Source organism: Aulonocara stuartgranti, assembly GCF_965226115.1.
Source record: "Aulonocara stuartgranti genome assembly, chromosome: 4".
Classification (NCBI taxonomy): Eukaryota; Metazoa; Chordata; class Actinopteri; order Cichliformes; family Cichlidae; genus Aulonocara; species Aulonocara stuartgranti.
The window spans coordinates 20300985-20324137 of record NC_138942.1 but is presented as its reverse complement, the minus strand read 5'-3'; the positions used below and the strand labels follow the sequence as shown (position 1 = coordinate 20324137).

The window sequence follows — 23153 nt, the reverse complement described above, 5'->3', positions numbered from 1 at the left end:
TTTGTGCTTAAAAGTTGGGGGGTGGGAGGGACAGAGTCCAACTTGCAAAATGGATACAAAACACAGTCCTGAATGCTTGAAAATAAGGCAACTGGACTCCTCTAAGCTCCTGAGAACATTTTGCCTATCACCCAAGAGGCTTCTTCAGTTTTAAAACAAGTGGTGGAGAATCTCAGGTATCTAACCCCTAGTATGGCTGTGCCCTTGGGAGTGGTCCTGTGGAAAGTATTAATCACAGTTATCCTGCTAGATCAACGACCACCCCATCCTCAGCAAGCCAGAGAAAAAGAAAAAAATATGCAGCATTGTTTGCTCTGTGGAGTATAAGTAGACTAGAGTGGAAGCACAATCAAATATACCTGCTTTCAATTAACCCAACAAAAGCACAGTCGTTGCCTCGTAGCAATTGTAAAAACACACAGACCCACAAATCCACTCCAAAATCAGCGCCGATGCCCCACAACAACTGTGGAGGTAGATTATAGTGCAGAACAGCCCATGTCCCCTATCACAGATTTCACTCCTCCATATAACTATGATAAGAAAAAGTAGAAGTTCTTTTGTTGAGGAAACGTGGCATAGCTTATAAACTACGATCAAGACAGAGATTATATTTTTATTAGTGGGCCTTTTGTATCCTCCACAGATTAAAAATGCAGAGAAAAGGCTTTTACAATCAGTATTACAGTAAATGTTGCAACTATAGCTTGGCTGGTGATGAAACTAGACCATGGAAAATGAACCACAGATATGCTAACATGCTAACATTAGCTTTCAATGGATTTGATCTGAGCACGTCCTTTATTATCTTCTGCTAAACCAGGGACTGCACAAAAAAGATCATTTCTTTGGATGTTTGAACCCTGTAATAATGTAAAGTAAGCATGTTTGCTAGGTTTACCTAGATAACTTCACCTGGTGTTACTACCAAGGTCAGCAATGTTTCAGACATGCTTTGCTCACTTACAGCCCCTGAGCTACGATTGTACATTTCGCAGTTTGAGTCAGAACTTAGAAAACTCTCATTGGAAATAAATCTGTCCGTTCTTCTCAGAGGCAACAGACTATGAAAATAAAAATAAAACCGCCCACTCTTCTCCTTATAAATGTTATCCTGCAAATCAAAATGTCAACTTGAGCTGTGTGGATGTGAAAAAATATATTTAGAAATAAGCAAAGACTAATAAGATCTAACGACTCACTGGTTAAAAAAAACAAAACAAAACAAAACTTGAAAGTTAATTTTGGAGGGACCCCATTGGCAACAGAAGCGTCTAATTAAAGTCATCTGAAATGAAGCACTGTGCCATATGTGACCCATGGGACACAGAGTGGGCTAATACTGTGGCACATCTGAGCCCTTTATGAGGACAAATCCAAAAGGGGATGCCTGACACAACAACTATGTTTATATAAAGTCTGTTGATTCATAGAGTCTCAGATCAGAGGGGATTTTCAGAAGATATGTCATATTTTTTTCTGCAAAACAGGTATTTAGAGTAAAATCAGAACATTTTAATATTCACAATCAGTGCAAGCTAATCAAATCTTGTGCAAGATACCTTGAACTGTTTATTCATTGAGATTAATGAATGTGAAAAAAAGCTAAGCAAAGCAAAGTGACCCTGAGCGTCCCAGTTTTACTCTGACCTGCTCATCTGGTGGAAGACTACATGCAGGGCTAAAAAAAAGACATGATAACAGCCACTGAACAGATGCACTTTATTAAACTCCATGTGGGTTAACTTAGGCGTCTAACTGCCATTTCAGCACATTCCAACACATTTGTATATCTCTATATATTGCTGACTCGCGCTGAAACTATCAGAATAGGTTTGCTCTAGAAAACGAATGTTGGTTCAAATGCACCAAGAGTTTGATCAAAGAGTTTTTCCATGTAAAACAGCAAAAAGTTTAATATATCTGTCAGTGTATTGTAAATACATTTTTTGCTTCTGATCTGTCAGGCTGAATGCTCATAATTATAGACAGAGAGATATATACACTCACTAGCCAGCTGTCCAGCTCTCTTAATCAAATGTCTCATCAGCCAATCACATTGCAGCCACTGGGGAAGAAAAGAACATAGCACGGTTGTTGATGTTGGTATGAGTCTTTCAGAAACTGCTCATCTACTGAGATCTTCCCACACAACAGAAGAAAATATTCAATGAGCTCCCTGAAAAAACGCTCTATTGATGGTAGAGGTCAGAAGAGAATGGCCAGACCGCTTCAAGGAAAGCATCATATAATCATTTGTTACACCCAAAGTATGCAGAAGAGCATCTCCAAATGCAAAACACGTGAAATCTTATAGCAGATGGGCTAAAGCAGCACAACGCCAGACTAGGTGCCGCTCCTGTCAGCTAAGAACAGGAAACCGAGGCTACAGATTGCACAGACTCACCACAATTAGACAGTGGAAGATTGGAAAAAGGTTATCTGGTCTTGTAATGTCAGAATCTGGCATGAACAGCATGAAAGCATGGATCCATCCTGCCTTGTTTGAACCATTCAATCAGGTGTTGATGGTCTAATGTTTCGGGTGATCTTCTGGTGGCAGGTGAACACACTGTTTACCTAATAAAATGGGGGGTGAGTGTAAGTTGGCACACGGTTTTATAAAAGTAAGGGATTGGAATTTTTAGTGTCTTGAGAAATAAATAAACTGGAAATACTCTTTTTGCCTAAAGGATTGAAATGACATCTAATGAACTAAACATCTCTGACCTCATTTTGCTCTTTTCCACTAAATGCATTTGAAGCCACACTTTTTTTGTTTCCTTGCAGAGTTTCGTTTGTTGCGTGAGACAACACCTTAAAAGTGGGAGATGCACTAAAAAAAAGAAGAAAAAAGAAAGACTCCTCCTCTCATTACCACAATAAAATTGTCTGATAAAGCCAAGCTTTCCTTCTTTTTTGCCCTTTGTGGTAGTCAGACACTAACGACATGAATAATCCTACAATAAGCATCTGATGAGTGCGTATGGTGTAGCATGACTGAGGAAAGTAAGTGAGCCGTTTGATAAGCAGAAAGGAATGGACTTTGATTTATGGCTGTGATTTGGTTTGAGGGTATCTGGTTGGGGTCAGAGGTTTCTTCTTTCGCTCTTATGCAACCAATCAGTCACGTCTTTGCATACACACACGCAAGACTTGGCAGTTCTTTTGGATTTCGCTGCCCTGTAACCTTGAGCACTTGTAGAAGGATCACATGCACATATACTCACACCACAGAAATCTAATGTAGAGCCTTCGTCACTGTTCCTGCTGTTGTTTAACAGGTTATTTTCACTCTCTTTAGCTCTCTTTCACAGTCACAGAAAGTCTCCACTGATAGAAAACACTCCACATTTGGTTAAAATGTGCAAATATTTTATTGCCCCTATGTGCTGGTGGTACCTCTGTCTAATCGTAATTCTACCCAGATCTACTTTTACTCAATTACCAGCTAATGTGACCTGGCATATCAGTGAGGCTGTGAGAAATATTAAACTCGTGGCAAACTGTTCTGTGTTTAATTACATTTGACTTTCATGCTATTAGTGCCAAATGAAAGCACAATCTCTTACTTTTATCCGCCTGTATCCTCTGAGATGTGCTGTGTGTGATGGAAGGAGCACTGAGAATAAACCTGGGATCCTTCCCACCCACTCTGCACTGTTGTGGAGGATGAGAAGCCGTTGAGGGTCAGCCTTCAAACATGCAGAGTGGGTTGCTGAAAGGCAAATTCAGCCTTAATTGGACCAGCTCTATTCTTTACTTCAGCTCCTAGAAGGAGGTGAAGTGTGGAAAAAAGAAAATAACATGATGCAGCACTAACAGCTGCATTTCCGTTCCTCAAGCAATAACTCCGGACATTTTAGACCTAGATTATATTCTATAAAATCACGCATAGAGTTCAATTTGTGGAACTTACTAAACGCTGCAAACTCATTGTTTCTGGAGCTTTTGGTCAAGAAACAAACAAACAAAATAAAACTTAACCCCAAAATATGACACACTCTTTCTGTGCAAGAACATATATGGCATGGGTGCTTCTTAACACTTTGCTTCCTGTTCCTGTGTGTTCTATCTGTTGTTAAAATGCAACACATTGTTTTTAAAAAAGGTTAAATGTTACGAGACAGTATTTGAAACACGTTTAAAAAAGGCAAAAAACCCAGAAGGATTGCTAATTTTGCTAATAAGCCAAAAAGTGCCAAAAAGTCAAACCACTGCCACGGCTGCTATACCCCCTTACAAAATGCCCAGTGTAGATGAGTTAGTGAAACAACTAGTCTTATTGTGTCTTGTGATACAACATACCCCCTCTATACTGCTCAAGGGTGTAACCATCGATATCCTTGCATCTGTCCATTGCCAACTATTACATCTTGCACAAATCCAGCCGACTCGTCCAGCTTTCTGCACACTCTGTTCAACGTCTGTATACTCGTCACCACACCATGTCTATGTGCTAAATAGTATTTTGAGTTTAATCTCAAAACGGACAAATTCTTAAAAAAAAATTCTTCTATGTGGCCCTTTTAGAGAAGACAAAAATAGCACTGTTGTTGCCTCCTCATTTCAGTTTAGTGGAGTTGAAAATGTTTAGGACAGGTTCAATAACAAAAACAGCCTGGAGCTTAACGTAGCTCCCATGTCGTTAATCATCACTTCAGAAAAACCTTAAAAGTTGATTTGAGGTCTCTGCATTTAGATCCCAGTTCAGCTTGATATAAATCCTAGTTAGCCAACGTTCATGTCCTAATAATCAGGCTCTGGGTAATGAGTCTTCACGTTGATAACGAAACCATTAAAGCTCTCGCTGGCCTTCCAGTGTCACTTCTAACCAAGACTGAACATGTCACGGAAACCAGCGTCTTCTTGCTATTATTATATTATATTGCAGCTTTTCCTTCCATTAACAGCAACACCGAGCAGCTAAGGCGGCGTCATGCTATTCTTTTGAGGGGTGTGAGCAGCTTAAAGGTTAGAGTAGTGCACTCGTGAACGTAACATAGCTGGTAAGAAAAACACCACCCTGTCTGGGAAAGACTGTGGGAGGAAATCAGGGCGTTTTTGACTGCAGTGTAAACTATGATCAAATTCTAATAGAGGCTGTGCTAAAGAAGCCTGCTTGGATATCATTATGTAATAAAGAAAAGGGGGAAAAATCTAAAATGTGAGAAATGTGACTGTACACAACAGGTGCAACCACACTGACCTGTCAGGAAACTCAAGCTACAGTTTGCACAGGCTCACCAAAATTGGGATACAAAAGTTTGGAAAAAATGTCACCTGGTCTGATGAGTTTTGTAAGAATTTAAGTAGCGTGAAAGCAGGGACCCATTCTGCCTTGTAGTTGAATCCATCTTCTAATGGCTGCTTCCAGTAAGATTTACCACAAATCAACTCAAACTGGTTTTGGTGAGTTCACAGTCACCAGATCTCAATCCAGCAGAGCATCTTTAGCATGTGATGGAACAAGAGAGTCACATCATGGACGTGCAGACAACAAATCTGCAGCAGCTGTGTGATGCTGTCATGTCAACGTGACATAGACCAAATTTTTGAGGCAAGTTTCCAGCACCTTATTGAATCTATGGCATGAAGAATGGAGGCAGTTCTGCTGACCAAACGAGATCCAACTAAGTTTAACAAGGTGTAACTAATAAAATGGCCAGTGAGTATATGTATACTTTCCTTCCTTCCACTGATTTTATTGCTAATTGTTGTTTTTAATAGTTGGGGAAACAAAAGCATTTAAACGGGCAGCACGGTGGTTAACACTGTTGTCGCACAGCAAGAAGGTGCTGAGTTCAATGCCACCATCAGGTCTTTCTGTGTGGGGTTTGCATGTTCTCCCAGTGTTTGCGTGGGTTCTCCGGCTTCCTCCCACCGTCCAAAGACATGCAGTTTGTGGGGATAGATTAATTGATGAATCCAAATTGCCCATAGGTGTGAAAGTGAGCGCGAATGATGATCTGTCTCTGTGTGTTGGCCCTGCGACAGACTGGGATAGGCTCCAGCACCCCCTGTGACCCTGAAAAGGATAAGCAGAAGCGAATGGAAATGTTTAAACCAGTCTTTATCAAAACATGATTATAATCAATAAAATTTTATACTGTCTTTTTTTAAATTCAGGCAACCAAACAAGTTATGCTGAGAACTGACAGAGGTCCAACCTAACCCTGTAACCAAGTCTCGACCCTAAAACATCTCTTGTTGCTAAAATGAAGACGAAAACTGTTGTTGCATGATTCAGCAAACATCCCCAGCAGGTTTAAACACAACTGAACCACATTCAGCATTAAGTGTTAACACACAGCCAAGGTTTGTATCAGTGAAACATACTACGGTTTTCAGTCTGGTCATCTGTGTCTGTCTCGCAGAGGTAACTTTGCTCATGGAGATGTTTACCCTCCAGCTGAGCACATCACTCAGTAGTACTTGCTGCTCCAGCCTCGATTCCTGCAGACATACAGTATTTGATTACAGCACGGAGCTGATTGGATTACAGGAGGCACTGACTCAAATACCGACAGCAAACATGGAGCAACTGGAGCGCTTCCTTCTGGGAATGAACGAGCAGAGGGACACCGACTGCTCAGTGCACACTGAGGTCAGGCTGGCTGAGACCTGCTGCTAAAGTCGAACACTGTCACCATCCAACAGCTATGAAACAATCATCCCATTAATCTCATTTGATGCACATGGTTGTTTGGTTATGTTAAAAAAAAACAACAGTTTTTCTTAACCTGAAAAATTTGACCTGCAGTATCGACTCTTTTTTGAATGAGTATTTGGGTGAGTTTTATACACTGTATGCACCCACCATTTAATGTAAACGTTACTTATCCTCATGTTAGTTAGTAGTTCATTTGGTTGGCCTCTGCTTTTAAAGAAACTTCACCCTCAGCCTCCACCTTTGCTCAAATCAGGGAGGATGGGTGCAGCACACATGTAACTGAAGAAAACAAAGAAAAACAATCATGAATGCTCCTTAATTATCCCTCAACCCATATAAACCAATCATCTAGAATACAGTGCAGTGTGATTTTGTGTATTAAAACAAATTTACCAAAAATTAATCATCAATCATCAATCCTGCATTTTCAGTGTGTTATATCTCATAAACGATACAACAGACTTTGACCCTTTGATGAGGAACTTCTTTGCTGCCCTCCTGTGGCTTCTTAATCTTTCTACACACAGGGATACTGTTTGTGCTGTGCAGTCATGTTGTGTAAAATATAATTGTAAGTGACCGACTCGAGGAGACTTTCCTAAAAATACAATAAAACATAGCTTTAAATGAATGAATTTTCTGCATTAGTAGTTTTATTTATTTTTTACCAAACTATAAATGTTCCCATTTAGGGAAATGTCCATAATGTAGTAGGAGAAAATTACCAGGAAATTTTCTTCTTTTTAACTTTATTGATTTTTAATTTTTTTTGCAGTGAATCCAAAGCAGTTATTTACTTTTGTCAGCGATCATGTTGGTTAAAAAATAAAATAAATCTTCTCTGCAGCATCTGTGTTGTTTTAACAAGCACATGAATACACGAGCAAGTAGCACAAAACAAAGGAGGCGGTTTTATTATTGAATACATTTTATTACATAAATGACAATGTTGACACGACAGTGGAACATCACAGGTGTTTTAGTCAGGCGCACCTGCACAACAGAGCCATGCGTTTTTGCGGGTCCTCTCCTGAATCCTGTTCATCTGTGTGTGTTTATGTATTGTTCATTTGTATTTCTAGAATTATTTGATCTGACCAGACACAGACAGCCACACATTCACCCTCCTGCCTGACACACCCCCTCAACCCACTCCATCCGTGAGCCCAGCCCTCTGCAGAGGCCCTCCTCAGCCCCAGTTACACTGGTCTTCATCTGTAGTTGTCATAATCTCTGTGACCAGCCCGGTGCCGATGGTCCTGTTTCCGTCTCTAAGAGTGAACCTCTGGCCTTTCTCCAGAACCATCGGCTGGCGGAGAGTGAGCGTCAATGAGGTGTCCTCACCTGGCATCACCATTTCCTAAAGGAAAGTAAAAAAGAGCAAGAAAACCATCAGTTTCCTCTGAAATCCGTGTTTATAAATGCAGAAAGCAGTAAATGAGCAGTAAACGAGCAGTAAACAACTACACACACAGACACACACCTTGTCAGCAGGTAAAGTGACCCTGCAGGCCATGTCCCAGGTGAGAGAAAACATGACGGGCATGAAGTTGGTGACAAACGGCTTGTGTCTGCCTCCCTCCTCCTTACTCAGTACATAGACCTGTAACACAGAGCGCACACAGACACACACAGCAGAGTTCCAGTTATATATAAACACGTACTACTGCTTATAAAACTGTGATAACTGTAGAAAACTCATGAAATTTTTTTTTTTAAATCTCAATAAAAGGTGGTGCTATTCCTGATCTGTCCACTGAGTGTCACACTGCCCCAATTTAAATCATTAAAACCCTCTGTAGTCAAACTCTGTGGCTCTCACACCTGAGCTCTGACTTTCTGGTGAGGCATGATGCACCCTGGCTTGCACATCACCATCCCTCTCCTTATGTCCTCCCTCTTCAGGCCTCGGACCAGAGCGCCCAGGTTATCTCCTGCCTCTGCCCGGTCCAGAGACTTGTGGAACATCTCAATACCTGCACCCAAGAAAAATAAAAACAAACAAATCCAAATAAAGGGGATGCACACTTCAAGATACATTTCATTTGCAAGCTGTCATGTTTTATCCATGATTTCATATCTTAACATCATAGGAGGTTCCTCACCTGTCACTACAGACTTGAAGCTGCGGTTGTGACCCACAAACTCACAGTCGTCTCCTTTCTTGATGACGCCCCTCTCCAGAGTGCCCGTCACAACCGTACCCCTGCCTGCAACACAAGCAGGAACCTTCAGACTCAAAGTACACGACGCTTTCGCTCTCAGATCAGAAACAGAGTCAGAGATCTGCAATCTTCTTACTGCTAATTGGTAAAATCACTAATGAGTTGTGCTACTGACGCTCCAAAGCTGTGACTGCATCATGACAAAATTAACTTTGAAGACGTCCTTGGTGGGATATGAAAAACAAAAACACCGTACAAATGTTTCTTTGGAGCTTTGCTGGAAGCTGCACTGTTCAGTACAGCAAAGCTCTGCAACATGTGACAAAACTGCACAATACATCACTGGAGCATCGCTCTCTATGGCAAAGTTGACACCCAGATTTTCAAGCTCAGGTCCTTTTGACTGATTTTACTGTTTGCATATTAATTTCTTTAAATCTTTATTTGTACTTTGCCTAAAATATTTAGAATTGTTGTGCATGAAGACCGTCTGACAAAGTAACGGAGCCAAGGATGGTTAAAAATTCAGCCTTATTTCTTAAAAGAGTGAATCTTGATTTGGATGTTTAGATTTTTGGGGTCTGCATCCTGGTTTAAAAACAGTTTATCGTTTTCTTTTGTTTTTCCATTTGCCTACAACTTTACATGATGCAACCAATGGAAATCAAGAGAAATCACCATTATTTCTACCCAACTAGCTTCAGACTGACAATATCAGATAGTGTTTTCTCCTACCTGGGATTGAATAAACCCCTTCAATGGGCAGAAGGAAAGGTTTTTCCAGCTCTCTTTTGGGCAGAGGAACGTAAGAGTCCACAATCTCCAGCAGTTTCATCACTGCATTCACCCCCAGCTCAGGAGCTTTGTTCTGAAATAGAGCGGGAAAAATCTGATTAAAAAACATCACATTCTAGTTTGAAACTTGTTCTCCACCACTGAGGAAAATAAAATAAATGAAAATACAAACTTGCCTGAGGTCACCTCAAAATTTTGACTTGACAGCTTTAAAATTCAATTTATTTTCTCAGAAGCTGAATATTTGAGATCACCTAAAATTTTGACTTCTGGATGTCAAAATTAAATTGCTCTGAAATTTCTTTGACTGACAGACTGACAAAGTGTTTCTCCTCACCTCCAGAGCACAGAGTGCAGAGCCAATCAAAACGGGTGTGTTCTCGCCGTCGTAGCCAAACTCCGTGAGCAGCTCGCGGATCTCGATCTCCACCAGCTCCAGCATCTCCTTGTCCTCCACGGCGTCTGCCTTGTTTATGAAAACAACCACGTGCTCTACACCGATCTGCCGGGCCAACAGCAGGTGCTCACGTGTCTGAGGCATCTGGCCGTCAGTGGCTGCCACCACCAGAATGCAGCCGTCCATCTGAGCTGTGCCTGTGATCATGTTCTGAAAAAGAAAAGCAGACACATTTCTAATATGATCAAACAAACAGGCAGGATTACAACCTGGTAACATCAGGCTGCATCCAGGTAAAAAAAAAAAAGGTAAAAAAAAAAAAAAAAAAGAATACCTTGACATAGTCAGCGTGTCCAGGGCAGTCTGTGTGAGCATAATGTCTGTTGGCTGTGGTGTATTCTACATGCGAGGCGTTGATGGTAATTCCTCTGGCTTTCTCCTCAGGGGCATTGTCAATGTCCTCATACTTCTTGTAGCGGGCACCACCAGCATCAGCGAGCACTGGGGAGGATCGAATTGAGTGATAGAAATTCACCTTACAAAATTCACTAAACAAAGTTATTACACACATTAACACCAGACTGTGTCCAGACCGGTGTGACAGCAGCAGCTTGAGTGGGTCTACCTTTTGTGATGGCTGCCGTCAGGGTGGTTTTGCCATGATCGACGTGGCCGATCGTCCCGATGTTTACGTGGGGCTTGTCTCTGCTGTATGTCTTCTTCGCCTCCGCAGCGAAGGTTCGCCGGCTCAGAGGCACAGCACACTGCGTGACAAAGAAGAACCCAATAATTTAACCACTGCAAAAAATCTCTGCTTCGCAGCGTGCAGCATGCCGTTTCATGCAACTACTTACCAATTTGAAGGAGCTGTGCAGGAGGCTTGGTGAAGAAAGCTGAAGGGCTGAGAAGAGGGAATCAAAAAAAACTTACATAAAGAGTGACTATTTGGTGCCACAACACAATAATTAAAACATTGCCAAACATATTTAAACTATGTATCTTTCTAAAATGCGGAAATATGTATTAATTCTGTGTCAGTGAACATTTAGGTGTCCATGCCCTTATTTCCCTTTCAATCAGTGCAGTCGTGCCCTCACATAGATGAGATTAGCACTGACTGCCACACACATTTTTCCTCAAAATCTCAGCCAGCATGTCTGCACAGCTCCGGATGTATTGCACTCGCACCGGCCGTGATGCTTCTGTGCCATATAGAGCGCTAATAAAAAGAGTTTTGCATAAACCAGGCAGGTTATATCATGCTAACAGCTGCAGCTAACATTAATCAATTTTGATGACTTTAGATCCAAAAAGGACGGCGTCACCTCTCTTTAAAGACTACCTATATCAACAGTATGTTTTCCTTCGTTTCTGGTTACCAGGTGCTGATTTTAGTAATCATTCTTCATCCTCGGTTAGTCTTATTGTTAGCTAACCGTCACTGGTAACGTGACCTTGCTCTGCTGTCGGAAGACACAGCATCACATTTTATTTTCATATTCTTGTACTTCTAAATGTCCGAACAGTGTTTGATATTATGTATAAATCAATAAAGGTGGTGTAAATCAATTAACTGTCAGAAATGCAAGCAGAGTCACATAGTTTAAATGAATTAAACAATATTTACCGGACAAACACGCACGCAGCCCCACAAGCGCCGCCATCTTTCCTGGCTTGACAAACCTAAGACGATCGGAATTCAAGAAAATAATCTCCCAGCCCCAACGATGTCGTTCCTTTACGTACATGCACATGCGCATGTTTAAGTTGGTGCGTAAAATGTTCACATTGCAAAACAGTAACTATTAATGTAACTACTACTAATACTACTATTGTATGTTATTATATTAGACTAAGCAAAAGACTGAAACCCATTTAAAGAAAGTATGAGTTATGTAGCTAATATTAAAAAAAAAATTAAGAGAGCAATCCCAAGTAACCTGAACTTAATGTTTGTTAATAATATGTTTGCTGATATCTAAAAGGCAAATATTATTTTTTACATTCATTATTAAGGTGTGTGTATTTTATAACAGATATATAAATAATACCAAACATATCGCAATCGATATGCCTTAGTTTCTTCTGACACGTTTCTTCTGGGATTTGCATATATTTATTTTGACGTAATTAATTCTCTTTGTAAATTGTGCGTACCAGCGTTACTGGATTACCGTAACTATACTAGTATAGGAAAAAATTGCGTCTATGAATTTTTAAATATTGAGGTAATACTGTCAGTCAGATGTTCAGCATTATAATTTTGAAAAGCTGACTTTAAAGCAAAAAATGGAAAGTCTAAAATGACGTTGATTTGAGAGCAAAGAGTATCCAAAAATTACTTTGCTTGCCCGTTTGGTTTACTTTTTACGGTAAAACATGGCGCCCCCCTTGCCACTCGTGAGCTCTTGCTCGTGAGATGAAGAGCTAGCTAGAACGTTCCAGCGCTTCACGTTTCTGTGTTTATAGAGGGAGAGAGCTGTATTTGAGCTCAGAGAGAAACTTTGTCTGTTACCTTTACGTTGATTTTGAGTCAGTTTAAAGGTAAGTGGGCAATAATACCCTTTGTTATAAGAGGCTAGCAGCAGGTTTTGCATTATTAGCAGAGCTGTATGTTTGTAGTAAAGTATGATCCTGGTATATAAACTGTGGGGCTTTACCTGGTACCACTGCTAGTACACTTAAATTAATCTGAGGTTATTTTGAAATATTCCTTTAGTTGTCTTGTTGATTTTTTTTTCTTTTCTCCACTTTACCCTTTAGCTGTTAACACCATGTCAGAAGACAGGCAGACCAGGAGACATCCCCAGAACCTCCAAGGGGTCCTTCAGCTCGCAGTGGAGGCTGGATCCGCTGCAGAGGGTCCTGCCCCTCCTGAACCCATGTCAGAAGAGGTACGTACTTGTACCCTAAGCAGGATCAGGCCAGATGACCACACAAACTGTTGGGTGTCGACTTTGTAGCTCACACCAGGACACACATGCTTGTAGCATAGCTTCACAATGTGGCTTTGACAGAACTACGGCTTAAATAAGTAGAATGAGCAACTAGTCAACTAAAAGCCTTATTTGCATGAGGATATAATAATAATATAGTAGAGTAGATCCAAAAATGATAACAACAACAATAATAAATATTTTTGTTTTTACAGTAGCAACATGTGTTGCTCCGCTTTGCAAAACATCCCACCATAAACTATTGATATATCACATTTTCATAGTTTTCAGAGTGCTTTGAGAGACAAAAGTATAATACTGCATTCAAACAGAAAGCCGGACATTGTGGCCAGAAATGAACAGGACAAAACTGGATCACAGAAAACTTTTAATTTAAGTAGTGAACAAGGTATAGAAATTATATCAATCAGAACTGCTGGCAGCCCCCCACCCCACTTAGTCCTCAGTATTTTGGTAGGAAGGGGATATCTTTGACAACACTTTTAAATTTGATAAGTAAATAAATGCCATTGCCATCAATGATGTTCTCTCTTAGCTTGATTTATCACAAATGTTTTTATTCAATTGTCAGCCAATAACTGATACTACTTAGGGGCTTGATATCTTAAACCTACAGTGCTATGTATACTGTTAATTTGCTGTAGATAGTTTTTCAGGCGTGCTACTTCCTCTTGTGTCCTCCCTTTGTGCAGTTTCCGCAAATTCAGGAAACCTTGCACACCATGCAGCTCTCTGGGAATGACCGTGTTGGCTCTAAAACACTGTTTCAAACTATTAAAAACTTTGACATTTTTTTAAATTTCAATTAAAGAAATTGTAACAATGTTTAAAGATAAAATGTTAAACTGTTTTTTGCTAAGTTTTCTGTCTTGTGTAGACACAGCAATGGCCTTGTCTCTTAAGTTTGATGCCTTTTTTGTGCTTGAATGTCAAGTGGTTCAACAGACAAACAAAGAAGCATTCTTCTAAAAATGGTCAGGTAGAAGGACTGGACTGAAGGTCAGTTTTTAAAAAAAGAAGCCAATGTTGAAAGAAAAACTTTGAAAGACCTTTGGAAATCCTGGAGAGTTATTGCTCAACTATTGCTTAAAAATTCAAAGAAAGTCTTTCTTGGAAGTCAAATATAAAGAAATGAGGAGTGACTCAAGACTTTCGTACAGTAATATATAATTGCACATCACTTGAAATCTCATGTGTCTGAGTAAGACACTGATGTCCACATACGTTATTTTTATTTTTTTTTCTTAATGCGTGCTTGGAGGTATCACATCAGAGAATTTGAATTCAGCATGACAAACTACTTCAGGCTCTTTTTTGTGCCTTTCTTCCAGAGGAAAACATGGCTGAGAGAAGCTCTTACAGAACTGTGCAAAGGGCAGATGGATGAAGTGGAGCAGATGAAGCAGTGCTTGGCTGTTCTGTGCAAAGAAGGAAGTGAAAGGGAGAGGGGTGGAGAGGAAGATAGGGAAGATGATGATGAGGACTGTGAGCGGGAAACGGCCTTTGAGATGCTGTCCGAGCTGTGTGAGAATCTGGACAATGCCAGAGGTAATAAATGGTATTAGAGCAGAGGGCACGCTAAAGACAGCGTGTGTTCACTGTACGCTCACTGCATCCTGTCCTCTGCAGACCTGATGACCCTTGGTGGGCTGGAGTTGTGCGTCTCCCAGTATCTTAATCATGCTCAAAGTGGGTTGAGGTGGCGTGCTGCCCAGCTCATTGCCTCCTGTGCCCAGAACATGCCACAGCTGCAGTTCCACTTGCTTAGCATCGGGGCGCTGCCGAAGCTTCTGCAGCTGACAGATTCTGACCCAAACCCCACCGTCAGGGTGAAAGCTCTTTACGCTGTCTCATGTGAGTAGAGCCATAATGCACGCATGCTTCAAAACTGAGCTTCATGACAACAAGCCTGCAACCAATTGCTGCACATCAGTCATTTCACATACATGATCCAGAACCTCGGATTGTCCATGTGACAGTCTGCGAATTTTAGTGCGGTCAACAGTTGGTTCCCATAGTTGATGTTTTAGATGGACAGGCTATTCAACAGCTATTTTTAGTGGCCAGCCTCCCAACTGTATCGCCTGTGTTTATGATATTGTTATATCTCATGTTTCCTGTCAATTCAACTTTAAGCCTAAATTATCTGTTGCTTTCTTCTTTAGTGCCAAATGACACATGGCACCGTCTTTTTGTCCCAGCTCTGTGCTTCACAACCCTCAACAAAACTGTGTCCTGTCGTAATCATAGGTCTGGTTCGAGAGCAGGAGGCAGGTCTCCAGGCCTTCCTGTCCCACGATGGATTCTCAGTGCTGATGCGAGGCATGCAGTCAGAGAACGAGAAGCTCAGAACCAAGTCGGCTTTCCTGTTGCTCAATCTGCTGATGTCGCATCCCGAACAGAAAGGTATGGATGGGAAGGACATTCAGGCAGGATAGCGCTGTAAACCTGCACCAGTACCAATACAACACTTTGTAGCCTTTTATTAAGACACAACATGGTTTAATAATGTCTCTAAAAGCTTATAGAGACACCTTTTCTGTGGAAAATGAAGATATTTTATTTGCAGCTTTGCTCTTCATCCATGATTAGTCGCCAATATGGCAAGTTCTGCAGTTAAAGGGTAAAATAACATAAAAAGTTTTTAAACGATTTTTTTTAGCAATTAAATCTCGTGTTAAAACTTTTATACTTTCTCCCTTTTAGTTTTATCCTTGCAGTATGTGTGTTTCTCACTGATCTTGCTACCTTTGTCTGGGGAAAACATGGAAAAACTATTTTAATCTTAACTACACATACATAGTAGACCATAACAAGAAGAACTACAGCAGATTTTTTACTTTGGATATTTAATTGGTTTACTCTTTAAACATCTATCTAAAGTTTTTGCAAGCTTTCCTTAAAAAATGGCTTGACTCAATATAAACTCAGGCATATTCCTGATTATTTCCCCCCGCAGACACGCTTGTTGCCATGGGTATGGTACAGCAGCTGGTATCAGTTCTCCGTACACCGCATTCACCCGTCCATGAACATGTGCTTGGTGCCCTTTGCTGGTAAGAAACATTCATTATGATACTGAAAATCTGACATTATTTCATGGATGGTTTTAGTAACTGTACCCGTCCTTGTTACTGATGGTGGTGTAGTCTGGTCGAAGACTTTCCACAAGGGCTCAATGACTGCAGGAATCCTGCTCTGGGCCTGGAGGAATTACTCAGACAGAGATCCAAAGAGCTCCAAGGCAAAGAAGAAAGTCAGGTAATTCATGTGCCTGAGAATCAGATCGTAAAACTCGATAGAAATGTTGTGATTATGCTACAAAATTTCATTTCAGTCATGAAATGTGTTTTTTCCATGTAAAACTAGAGGTGATTGTGGTTAAAGGCTAACTAGTTGTAAACAATAAAGAGATATATGACTGCTTTTTTTTTTAAGTTTAAAAGATTGAAAATTAAAAAAATAAGCTGAATCTTATTTTTCTTCCTCTTAAAGTCACATGTTTGTTTCCAACAGGAAGAACTTGATTTCTGTGAGCGACTCAGGGTTATGTGTTTCTCCAGGCAGCAGTCAGATGACACTGGGATGGATCGTTGATTTTTTAATTCTTTCTTTGTTTGCTTGTTGTTGTTTTTTTTTACCCTGACATGTTTTGGCATCAGTATGAAAAGATAACAGAACATTCATGAGCTGGGACATGTTTTTTGTTGTTGTTGTTGTTGTTGTTGTTTGGTCTGTTAAGACAGTTGCACATGATCCAGTACCTGGATTTCACTGTGTAAATAATTGTACTGTATATTGTAATGTATAAAACAACTATTTCAGTCCAATGTTTGCCATTCTTAATATCTTAACTGTCATCCCAAGCATCTCCATTAAAGGTAGTATGTATAGTACTCTATTTTAATTGGCAGAACACAAATGCTGAATTTAGTTAAATCTATTTTATTTTATTATAGTATGCTTTACTTTTACATTTCCTGTCTCTTTTCAGTTTTTCTTGAAACAAAACTCCCAGTTGTTGACATAATATTTATTACTGTTAATAAAACATGGGATTGCGTGTATAAACATACAGTATAATGAGCAGTTCACATCATGCCACCATATGCACAATCTACATGTAAACATGCATGTCAAAGAAAATATTTTGATCATTAAATCACAGAATATAAATATTATAAACTGAAGTTTACTGAATGTTTTTCCATTTCATTTGGAAATAAATTCTTTCATTTTTAGAACATTGCAAATTGAATGTATTTCCTTTTCTTTGTTTCTTTCTTTTTTTTTTTTAACCACTTACAACAAATATTTATGGAAATGGAGAGCTAATGTAGTACAAGCTTTTGGAGTACAACAGGGATACTGGTTAGGACCTCTTCCATTTTGAAAACTCATCCGTGTCCTCTACTGCTTGCATGTCACCCACAGCGATTAGAAGCTGTGCCAGATAATAGGTCACCATTACAACAGTATTACCGTGCTGCATTGGTGCCACCACCTTAAAAACTTGCAGAGACAGCGTTGCGTCGGATACCATGAAGCTCAGACTTCCCAAAAGTGTTGCTACGTTGCTAGTTCTAGCTGCTAATAGACCCATTAGAGTAATTAAGACAAAGTAGACTCCAACAGCTGGAGTTAGCACTTCAGAGTTTGGGTCCTTTTGCAGAAATGGAAATAAAAATGTGTAATAACCTCCTCCAACCATAAACAGGATCAGATAGAGAAAACGGCTCCAGCAGGAAGAGGAGTTTTTTGTGTAACGACTGGACAGGAAGGAAACTGAGTACAACAGATGAGCCACAGCAAATGCACCCATTCCTGAAACAGATATTGAGGACATAATGGGCATGTGATTTGCAATTTATGAATCCTGGAGTGTTAAATTTACTCTCTGAAAGTAACTATTACAAATACTTCTTACAATAATGAGGCATGTGCGAGCAATAGACATTTCATAAAAGAAAAAAATGCTCAATTTTTTGAACTCATCCACCACCAGCGCTTACCATGCAGGAAAAGCTCAGGCCACACCAGGCAGCAGTCACCAACAGCAGAGAAGACCAGTCCTCCCACCACACCTAGGACACTCTGACCTCCATTCCAGCTCAGCACCACTGCAGCCAATAGGAGTACTGGTGCAGATTTGACACCTGCAGACATGATGGACGGGGGCGAAGCAGGAGTCCAAAGGTAGAAGTACAGAGCTGCAGACAAAAAGAAAGGCAAGAGAGACAGAAAGAGAGCACAGGACTGATAGAAATGGACGAAAAGAAAGAAAAGGGAGAGATGCATCAAGTTTTTGTACAGAAGTAGATTCAAGTTATGATTTCAAACATCTCCTTTCCATTTGGTTTCACTAAGCAAAGTGCTGCTAGAAATAAAGAAATACTGGCTGTAAATAGAGGTGAACTGTACCTTATTTCTCCTCTGCCGCCTGTGATAGGCGTGAGTCTCAAGGATGTCCATCTTCTCTCAAACAGCACTGCTGTGGGCAGACGTCTCAGAAGGATAAAAGTGTCTTTACTGTCTTGTTTGCCAGCGATCCTCAGCTCCAACAATCCTCAGCTCCTGTACCCCTCGCCTTGAACCTCTGTCGTGTCTTTCAATCTGCCTGCATTTCATGTCGATGAACTTTAGACCGATCCTCACTGTCTGATTGCGCTCTGATAATCAATTCGCTCCCTGTTTTGAGTTCTGCTGGTCAAATTGCTCACCCTTGACCTCACCAGCAGGATTACGTTGGTGACATCAGCACAGAAGGAGCAAAGTTGAACTGTGCAGGTGTTATCACTGTGAAATGTAAACTTTAATATCAGGAAACTGACAAAACCTGATGATTGTTGTTGTTGAGACTTTTTTATGTCTCAATGTTTCATAAAACAAATGTGTAAAAAAAAAAGTTCATTTTACAGGAAAGGATTGGATTCTTTGATAAACAGCTGTAAATTTGTTATAACAATACTGGGGTTTTTTTTGTGGCAACTGTTCAAAAAAATGTGGATGGTTATGAAAAACACGCTATGCCAAAGCCCCATCCAGTTTCCAGTGCTTCACATTTAAAGTAAAGGAAAGGGCTCGTTTGCTCATAGATACTGATGAATATGACACATTTCTTTTGTTTGTGATCAAAGAAAGTATGACACACATTCTGACATAGAAGAAGAATAAAATGCTTTGTATGTTGAATGATGTTCAGTGCTCGTCTTGACTGGATTTTGTTTTGAAAATTTCAAACAATTACATTTTTCTGAAGCTGAGATTTAAGTTCAAGCAGATGGAGGAGGAGCCCTGCGTGTAATAATTTCACAGAACTGCAACAATGATTAACTACAGGCTACTCTGAGTCAAACTTTGTGCTTTGCCTGAACACAGTTCTTGCAGCTCTGGGCTGGTTATTGAAATTCAAGGTGTGGGACAACGCTGGAGGGGGTGTAAGTTTACTGGGTGTATAGAGTAATAAATGCAGTAACTGTGCAAGAAGGGGTTGATATCAGGTAGGGCTTAAGGTCAATATAGACATGTATATGTGTGCATGTGTATTGGTTTGCTTTGCGACTGCACTCTGGGCTTTTATCTGCTTTGTTTGCTTCCTTTGTACAGCTATGGCGACCGATTCTTCCTCTTTAAGGATTGGAGTCGTAGGATTTGGACATCTAGGTCGGAATTCCCCTTTTAAATCCCAGGCAAACACTCTTTAAATTGCTGTATATTATTTCCTGAAAGCATGTGCATGTGTGTGTATGTGTGTGCAATTTAGGTCAGTACCTAGTGGAGAGGATCAATAAAGATGGACCTGCCCTCGGTTTGACTCTGGGTTTTGTCTGGAACAGGAATTCTGGCAAGCTCAGTGGTTTAGTCCCCTCTGAACTCATACTCGGGGATCTATCGTCCTTTGCAGAAAGGTGCAAACATGTGCATAAGCATTAAAAACCCACGTGCACACAGCATGATTGTTCTGTGCACACGTGTTTTTATGTATTAAATCAGGAACGCTATAAACGTACTGTATTTATCTTCGGGAATTTCCCTTCTGAACTTTGAAGAATAATCATTGTGTGTTTTGCAGGCGATGCGATGTGATTGTTGAGGTGTGCCATCCTCAAATAGTTAAAGAATTTGGGCTCCAGTTTCTGTCTCAGTCTCATTTCATGGTGAGCTACTTCTGATTTTGCTATTTCAGTGAAACAGCTAGTACATTTCTTTGTTTGTTTTTTTGATAGATTCTTCCAATGTTATATTTTATTTATAGTACTTGACAGATTTTATTTTAATTGACTGATACAGTTTGATTTAAATCTGTCATTTTTATGATTTCATACCATTAAATCATTATCAGGCTGAACCACTGATACGAGGCAGAATGGGTCCATCCTTTCATGTTGTTTACAACAAAATTGGACCCTACCATCTGAATGTCACAGCAGAAATCAAACCTCATCTGACCAGGCAGCATCTTCTTTTGACTAATTTTGGTGAATATGTTCAAACTGTGGCCTCAGTTTCCTGTTCTTAGTTGACAGGATGTGGTCTTCCGCAGCTGTAGCCTGTCTGCTTCAAAGCTGTGCATTGAGAGATGCTCTTCTGCATATCTTGGTTTTAACGAGTGGTCAGTTGAGGTACTGTTTCCTTAAGGTACTGTGAGCGTACATAAAATGGACAGAATATCATGTCATTCGACTGTAAACAATCGCCATCTCGGTCCAGCTGAAGGTTATTAAATGTTCTCCTCCTTGGAGAAAAGTCCTCCACTGTCCTCTTCACGGACCCCTCAAAAGTATTTGACTGTTAAGCACAATTCTTTCTCACAAACTACTCATTCCTCACATAGAGAAACAAACTGTTAATGTTAATCATAACTTTTACTCAACCATCAGAAATAGGATGGCAGAGAGAGCATCTGGCTATTTAAATTGGCTATTTGCTTTGCAAATAAGGAAAATGCTCATTTCTATACTTCAATGTTCACTTTTTTGCAGACAATAGTCTTTCATATGCTTCAGGATTAACCCCAGCAAAGTCTTAATTCACCCTCATCTGTTTTTGATACTTTCCAATTAACACTTCTCAGTCACAGACTGGATTTAAATGCATAAAAGACCAAGCACATGGTATCTCCACTGCAGCTGTGACTATGAAGCATTCTGCAAATCACATTTTAAATATATCTCCACATTAATGTTTGAAGAGTTTCGCATGTACACGGGCGTTTGGTTTGATAGCGTTTGCTTTGTAGATTTAAATTCAATAACAGGTTCAAAATTCAGAGTCGACAGACGGTCATCCTAACCCACAAACACTTGAGAAGTCAACGACACTTCATCATTTGTTTTGCACCTTTGTTTTTCGTTTTTTTCCTCCTCTAGGTGGGCTCTCCATCTGCCCTCGCTGATCCTGATCTGAACCAGAAGTTGAGTCAGGCTGCTCAGAAGTATGGCAGGACTCTCTACGTCCCCAGTGGTGCATTATGGGGAGGCCAGGACATCCAGAGGCTGAATGACAGTGGGAAAATAAAGGTAAAACAAGGATAGTCCAGTGTTTAAAACCATGGAAATGAACATAAGCGATTTAATGTTGCTTTTTCCTTTCATGGTTTATTTTTAGGCTTTGTTCATCAGAATGTCCAAGCATCCCTCCTGCTTTCGGCTGACAGGAGACGTCCTCACTGACTGGACGGAGGGAGAAGGCAGGCGTGTTTTGTTCAGAGGCTCCGTTGCAGAGTTGTGCCCACTCGCTCCTAACAATGTGAACACCATGGCAGCAGCAGCAGTGGCAGCAGGGACACTGGGCTTCACTGGTGTCCAGGGAGAGATTGTGTCAGATACAGCGTGAGTGCTTCTAAAAGTCGGATTGTTTGTTTGAAACCATCCTGCCTGCATCTTCCAGCTTCATGTACCTTCATGCCGCAGGTTAAGAGACTACCATGTGGTGGAAGTGGAGGTGACTGGGCCTGATGGTTTCTCAGTACACACAGTGAGGAGGAATCCAGCCAAACTCGGGGCTGTTACTGGCAGCGCAACTTACAGCTCTTTCTGGAATAGTTTACTCAGTAAGTCCTAAATGACTGCCAAACACTTTCTCAGTGAATCTGATGTAAAGCACTCTGTGTCACCCTTTTAAGGTATCTATCATGTCAACACAAACACCTCCAAATTGTACTTAAGCACAGCAAACTCCTTAAAGTAGTTATAAACAGGGATGAAATGCTCAGAGCTATTTTTAGACCTGGTGCAGTGGGCCTTGTGTTCCTCGTGGTGCAAGACAATGCCTGACCTCATGTGTGCAGAGCGTGCAGGCAGTTCCTGGATGATGAAAGCGGTGGTGATTTCATTTTTTGTTGTAATTTTAAATTCAGGCTCCAAATGATTAATGGCTGGTTTCCGGTGACCGTTGTTGAATCATTTCGCTCTCACTCAATTACTCATATTAATATCTTATGTGTGGTTTAAGTGTTTCATTAATTTATTCCATAATACATACACACACACACACACACACACACACACACACACACACACACACACAACACTATTACAATGGTGAGTGCTCATATTAAAGTATAAAACTGTAAAAGTATTCAGTTTTACAGTTTTTTCGATGGCTTTTTATGACGCTAGTAAATGCACATATATTTATTATAGTCATCTCCAGCACATGCACCATGAGAATAAAGGATTTCAAACCCATGATGACACCTGCTGCTCAAAGCTTTCCTTTCCAAGAGGAAAAGAAAGAAAGAAAACTGGCTCACAGATGCCCTTAAAGGCCCTAAAGGAAGTTTCTCTTAGTTTATGAACTTGGGAGCTGCACCGAGGCCAAACATAAGATATATGGGGATTATATTAAGTGTGATAGCATCATAGGTCCTCTTTGAGTGTGGAGTACGGTGTGTTTCAGTATGTTTTTCATGTGAAGACTCAGATTTTTACATTCTTGTTTTTCTCAGTTTGCAAAGGTCACGGGGGCAGAGTTTACCTGTGCTGAAACAGCCAAGCACTTTGGAGGATTACCTACAACGGAAGAAGAGGATTCACTGCAACATTTCAGCTGATCTGAATGATTTATGAAGGAGATGCTGTGTAGATAAGATCAGTATGTTACAAAGAAGCAAATCTTTGGATATATTTGTTCCAATAAACTGCACAAACACAATGAAAGAAGAG

At 40.4% G+C, this 23153-nt stretch overlaps 4 protein-coding genes across 7 annotated transcripts; 2 read left to right on the top strand and 2 right to left on the bottom strand.

Annotated features, from left to right (window-relative positions):
• Nucleotides 1–7583: 7583 nt before the first annotated feature.
• Nucleotides 7584–11757, bottom strand: tufm (Tu translation elongation factor, mitochondrial). The gene is made up of 10 exons (XM_082531987.1): nucleotides 11658–11757; nucleotides 10885–10931; nucleotides 10656–10794; nucleotides 10365–10531; nucleotides 9971–10240; nucleotides 9574–9706; nucleotides 8779–8883; nucleotides 8498–8649; nucleotides 8157–8276; nucleotides 7584–8033 (listed from the first exon to the last, which is right to left on the bottom strand). The coding sequence occupies exons 1-10, from the start codon at nucleotides 11692–11694 to the stop codon at nucleotides 7863–7865; spliced, it is 1341 nt and encodes a 446-aa protein (XP_082388113.1). The 5' UTR covers nucleotides 11695–11757; the 3' UTR covers nucleotides 7584–7862.
• A 632-nt stretch (nucleotides 11758–12389) lies between these two features.
• Nucleotides 12390–17240, top strand: hspbp1 (HSPA (heat shock 70kDa) binding protein, cytoplasmic cochaperone 1). The gene is made up of 8 exons (XM_082529627.1): nucleotides 12390–12574; nucleotides 12794–12924; nucleotides 14319–14535; nucleotides 14617–14841; nucleotides 15238–15393; nucleotides 15947–16043; nucleotides 16137–16248; nucleotides 16504–17240. Exons 2-8 carry the CDS (start codon nucleotides 12805–12807, stop codon nucleotides 16582–16584), a joined length of 1008 nt encoding a protein of 335 aa, XP_082385753.1. The 5' UTR covers nucleotides 12390–12574; nucleotides 12794–12804; the 3' UTR covers nucleotides 16585–17240.
• Nucleotides 17241–17323: 83 nt separating this feature from the next.
• On the bottom strand, nucleotides 17324–18568 carry tmem86b (transmembrane protein 86B). The gene is made up of 3 exons (XM_082529315.1): nucleotides 18409–18568; nucleotides 18000–18243; nucleotides 17324–17811 (listed from the first exon to the last, which is right to left on the bottom strand). Exons 1-3 carry the CDS (start codon nucleotides 18457–18459, stop codon nucleotides 17360–17362), a joined length of 747 nt encoding a protein of 248 aa, XP_082385441.1. The 5' UTR covers nucleotides 18460–18568; the 3' UTR covers nucleotides 17324–17359.
• Nucleotides 18569–19287: 719 nt separating this feature from the next.
• On the top strand, nucleotides 19288–23144 carry aspdh (aspartate dehydrogenase domain containing). 4 transcript variants are annotated; one of them, XM_082531722.1, is made up of 8 exons: nucleotides 19288–19424; nucleotides 19594–19650; nucleotides 19751–19895; nucleotides 20060–20144; nucleotides 21357–21506; nucleotides 21595–21818; nucleotides 21900–22039; nucleotides 22937–23144. In XM_082531722.1, exons 2-8 carry the CDS (start codon nucleotides 19596–19598, stop codon nucleotides 22972–22974), a joined length of 837 nt encoding a protein of 278 aa, XP_082387848.1. In that variant the 5' UTR covers nucleotides 19288–19424; nucleotides 19594–19595; the 3' UTR covers nucleotides 22975–23144. The 4 variants fall into 4 exon arrangements, with proteins under 4 accessions (XP_082387848.1, XP_082387847.1, XP_082387846.1 ...); XM_082531721.1 differs by having other exon boundaries at nucleotides 19288–19487; XM_082531720.1 differs by having other exon boundaries at nucleotides 19288–19650.
• Nucleotides 23145–23153: the final 9 nt, after the last annotated feature.

What these genes read in the sequence shown, in the direction of transcription:
- tufm (XM_082531987.1), bottom strand. Translation starts at nt 11,694, where the DNA reads ATGGCGGCGCTTGTGGGGCTGCGTGCGTGTTTGTCCG. An exon ending in CTGCACTCTGTGCTCTGGAG is followed by an intron (nt 9,707 to 9,970) that starts GTGAGGAGAAAC and finishes GCTCTATTTCAG; the next exon opens with AACAAAGCTCCTGAGCTGGG. An exon ending in AGGGGTTTATTCAATCCCAG is followed by an intron (nt 8,884 to 9,573) that starts GTAGGAGAAAAC and finishes CTTGTGTTGCAG; the next exon opens with GCAGGGGTACGGTTGTGACG.
- hspbp1 (XM_082529627.1), top strand. Translation starts at nt 12,805, where the DNA reads ATGTCAGAAGACAGGCAGACCAGGAGACATCCCCAGAACCTCCAAGGG. An exon ending in GAATCTGGACAATGCCAGAG is followed by an intron (nt 14,536 to 14,616) that starts GTAATAAATGGT and finishes TGTCCTCTGCAG; the next exon opens with ACCTGATGACCCTTGGTGGG. An exon ending in AAGGCAAAGAAGAAAGTCAG is followed by an intron (nt 16,249 to 16,503) that starts GTAATTCATGTG and finishes TGTTTCCAACAG; the next exon opens with GAAGAACTTGATTTCTGTGA.
- tmem86b (XM_082529315.1), bottom strand. Translation starts at nt 18,459, where the DNA reads ATGGACATCCTTGAGACTCACGCCTATCACAGGCGGCAGAGGAGAAAT. An exon ending in GGCGGCAGAGGAGAAATAAG is followed by an intron (nt 18,244 to 18,408) that starts GTACAGTTCACC and finishes CATTTCTATCAG; the next exon opens with TCCTGTGCTCTCTTTCTGTC. An exon ending in GCCTGAGCTTTTCCTGCATG is followed by an intron (nt 17,812 to 17,999) that starts GTAAGCGCTGGT and finishes TATCTGTTTCAG; the next exon opens with GAATGGGTGCATTTGCTGTG.
- aspdh (XM_082531720.1), top strand. Translation starts at nt 19,512, where the DNA reads ATGTATATGTGTGCATGTGTATTGGTTTGCTTTGCGACTGCACTCTGG. An exon ending in CGTAGGATTTGGACATCTAG is followed by an intron (nt 19,651 to 19,750) that starts GTCGGAATTCCC and finishes TGTGCAATTTAG; the next exon opens with GTCAGTACCTAGTGGAGAGG. An exon ending in TGTCTCAGTCTCATTTCATG is followed by an intron (nt 20,145 to 21,356) that starts GTGAGCTACTTC and finishes TTCCTCCTCTAG; the next exon opens with GTGGGCTCTCCATCTGCCCT.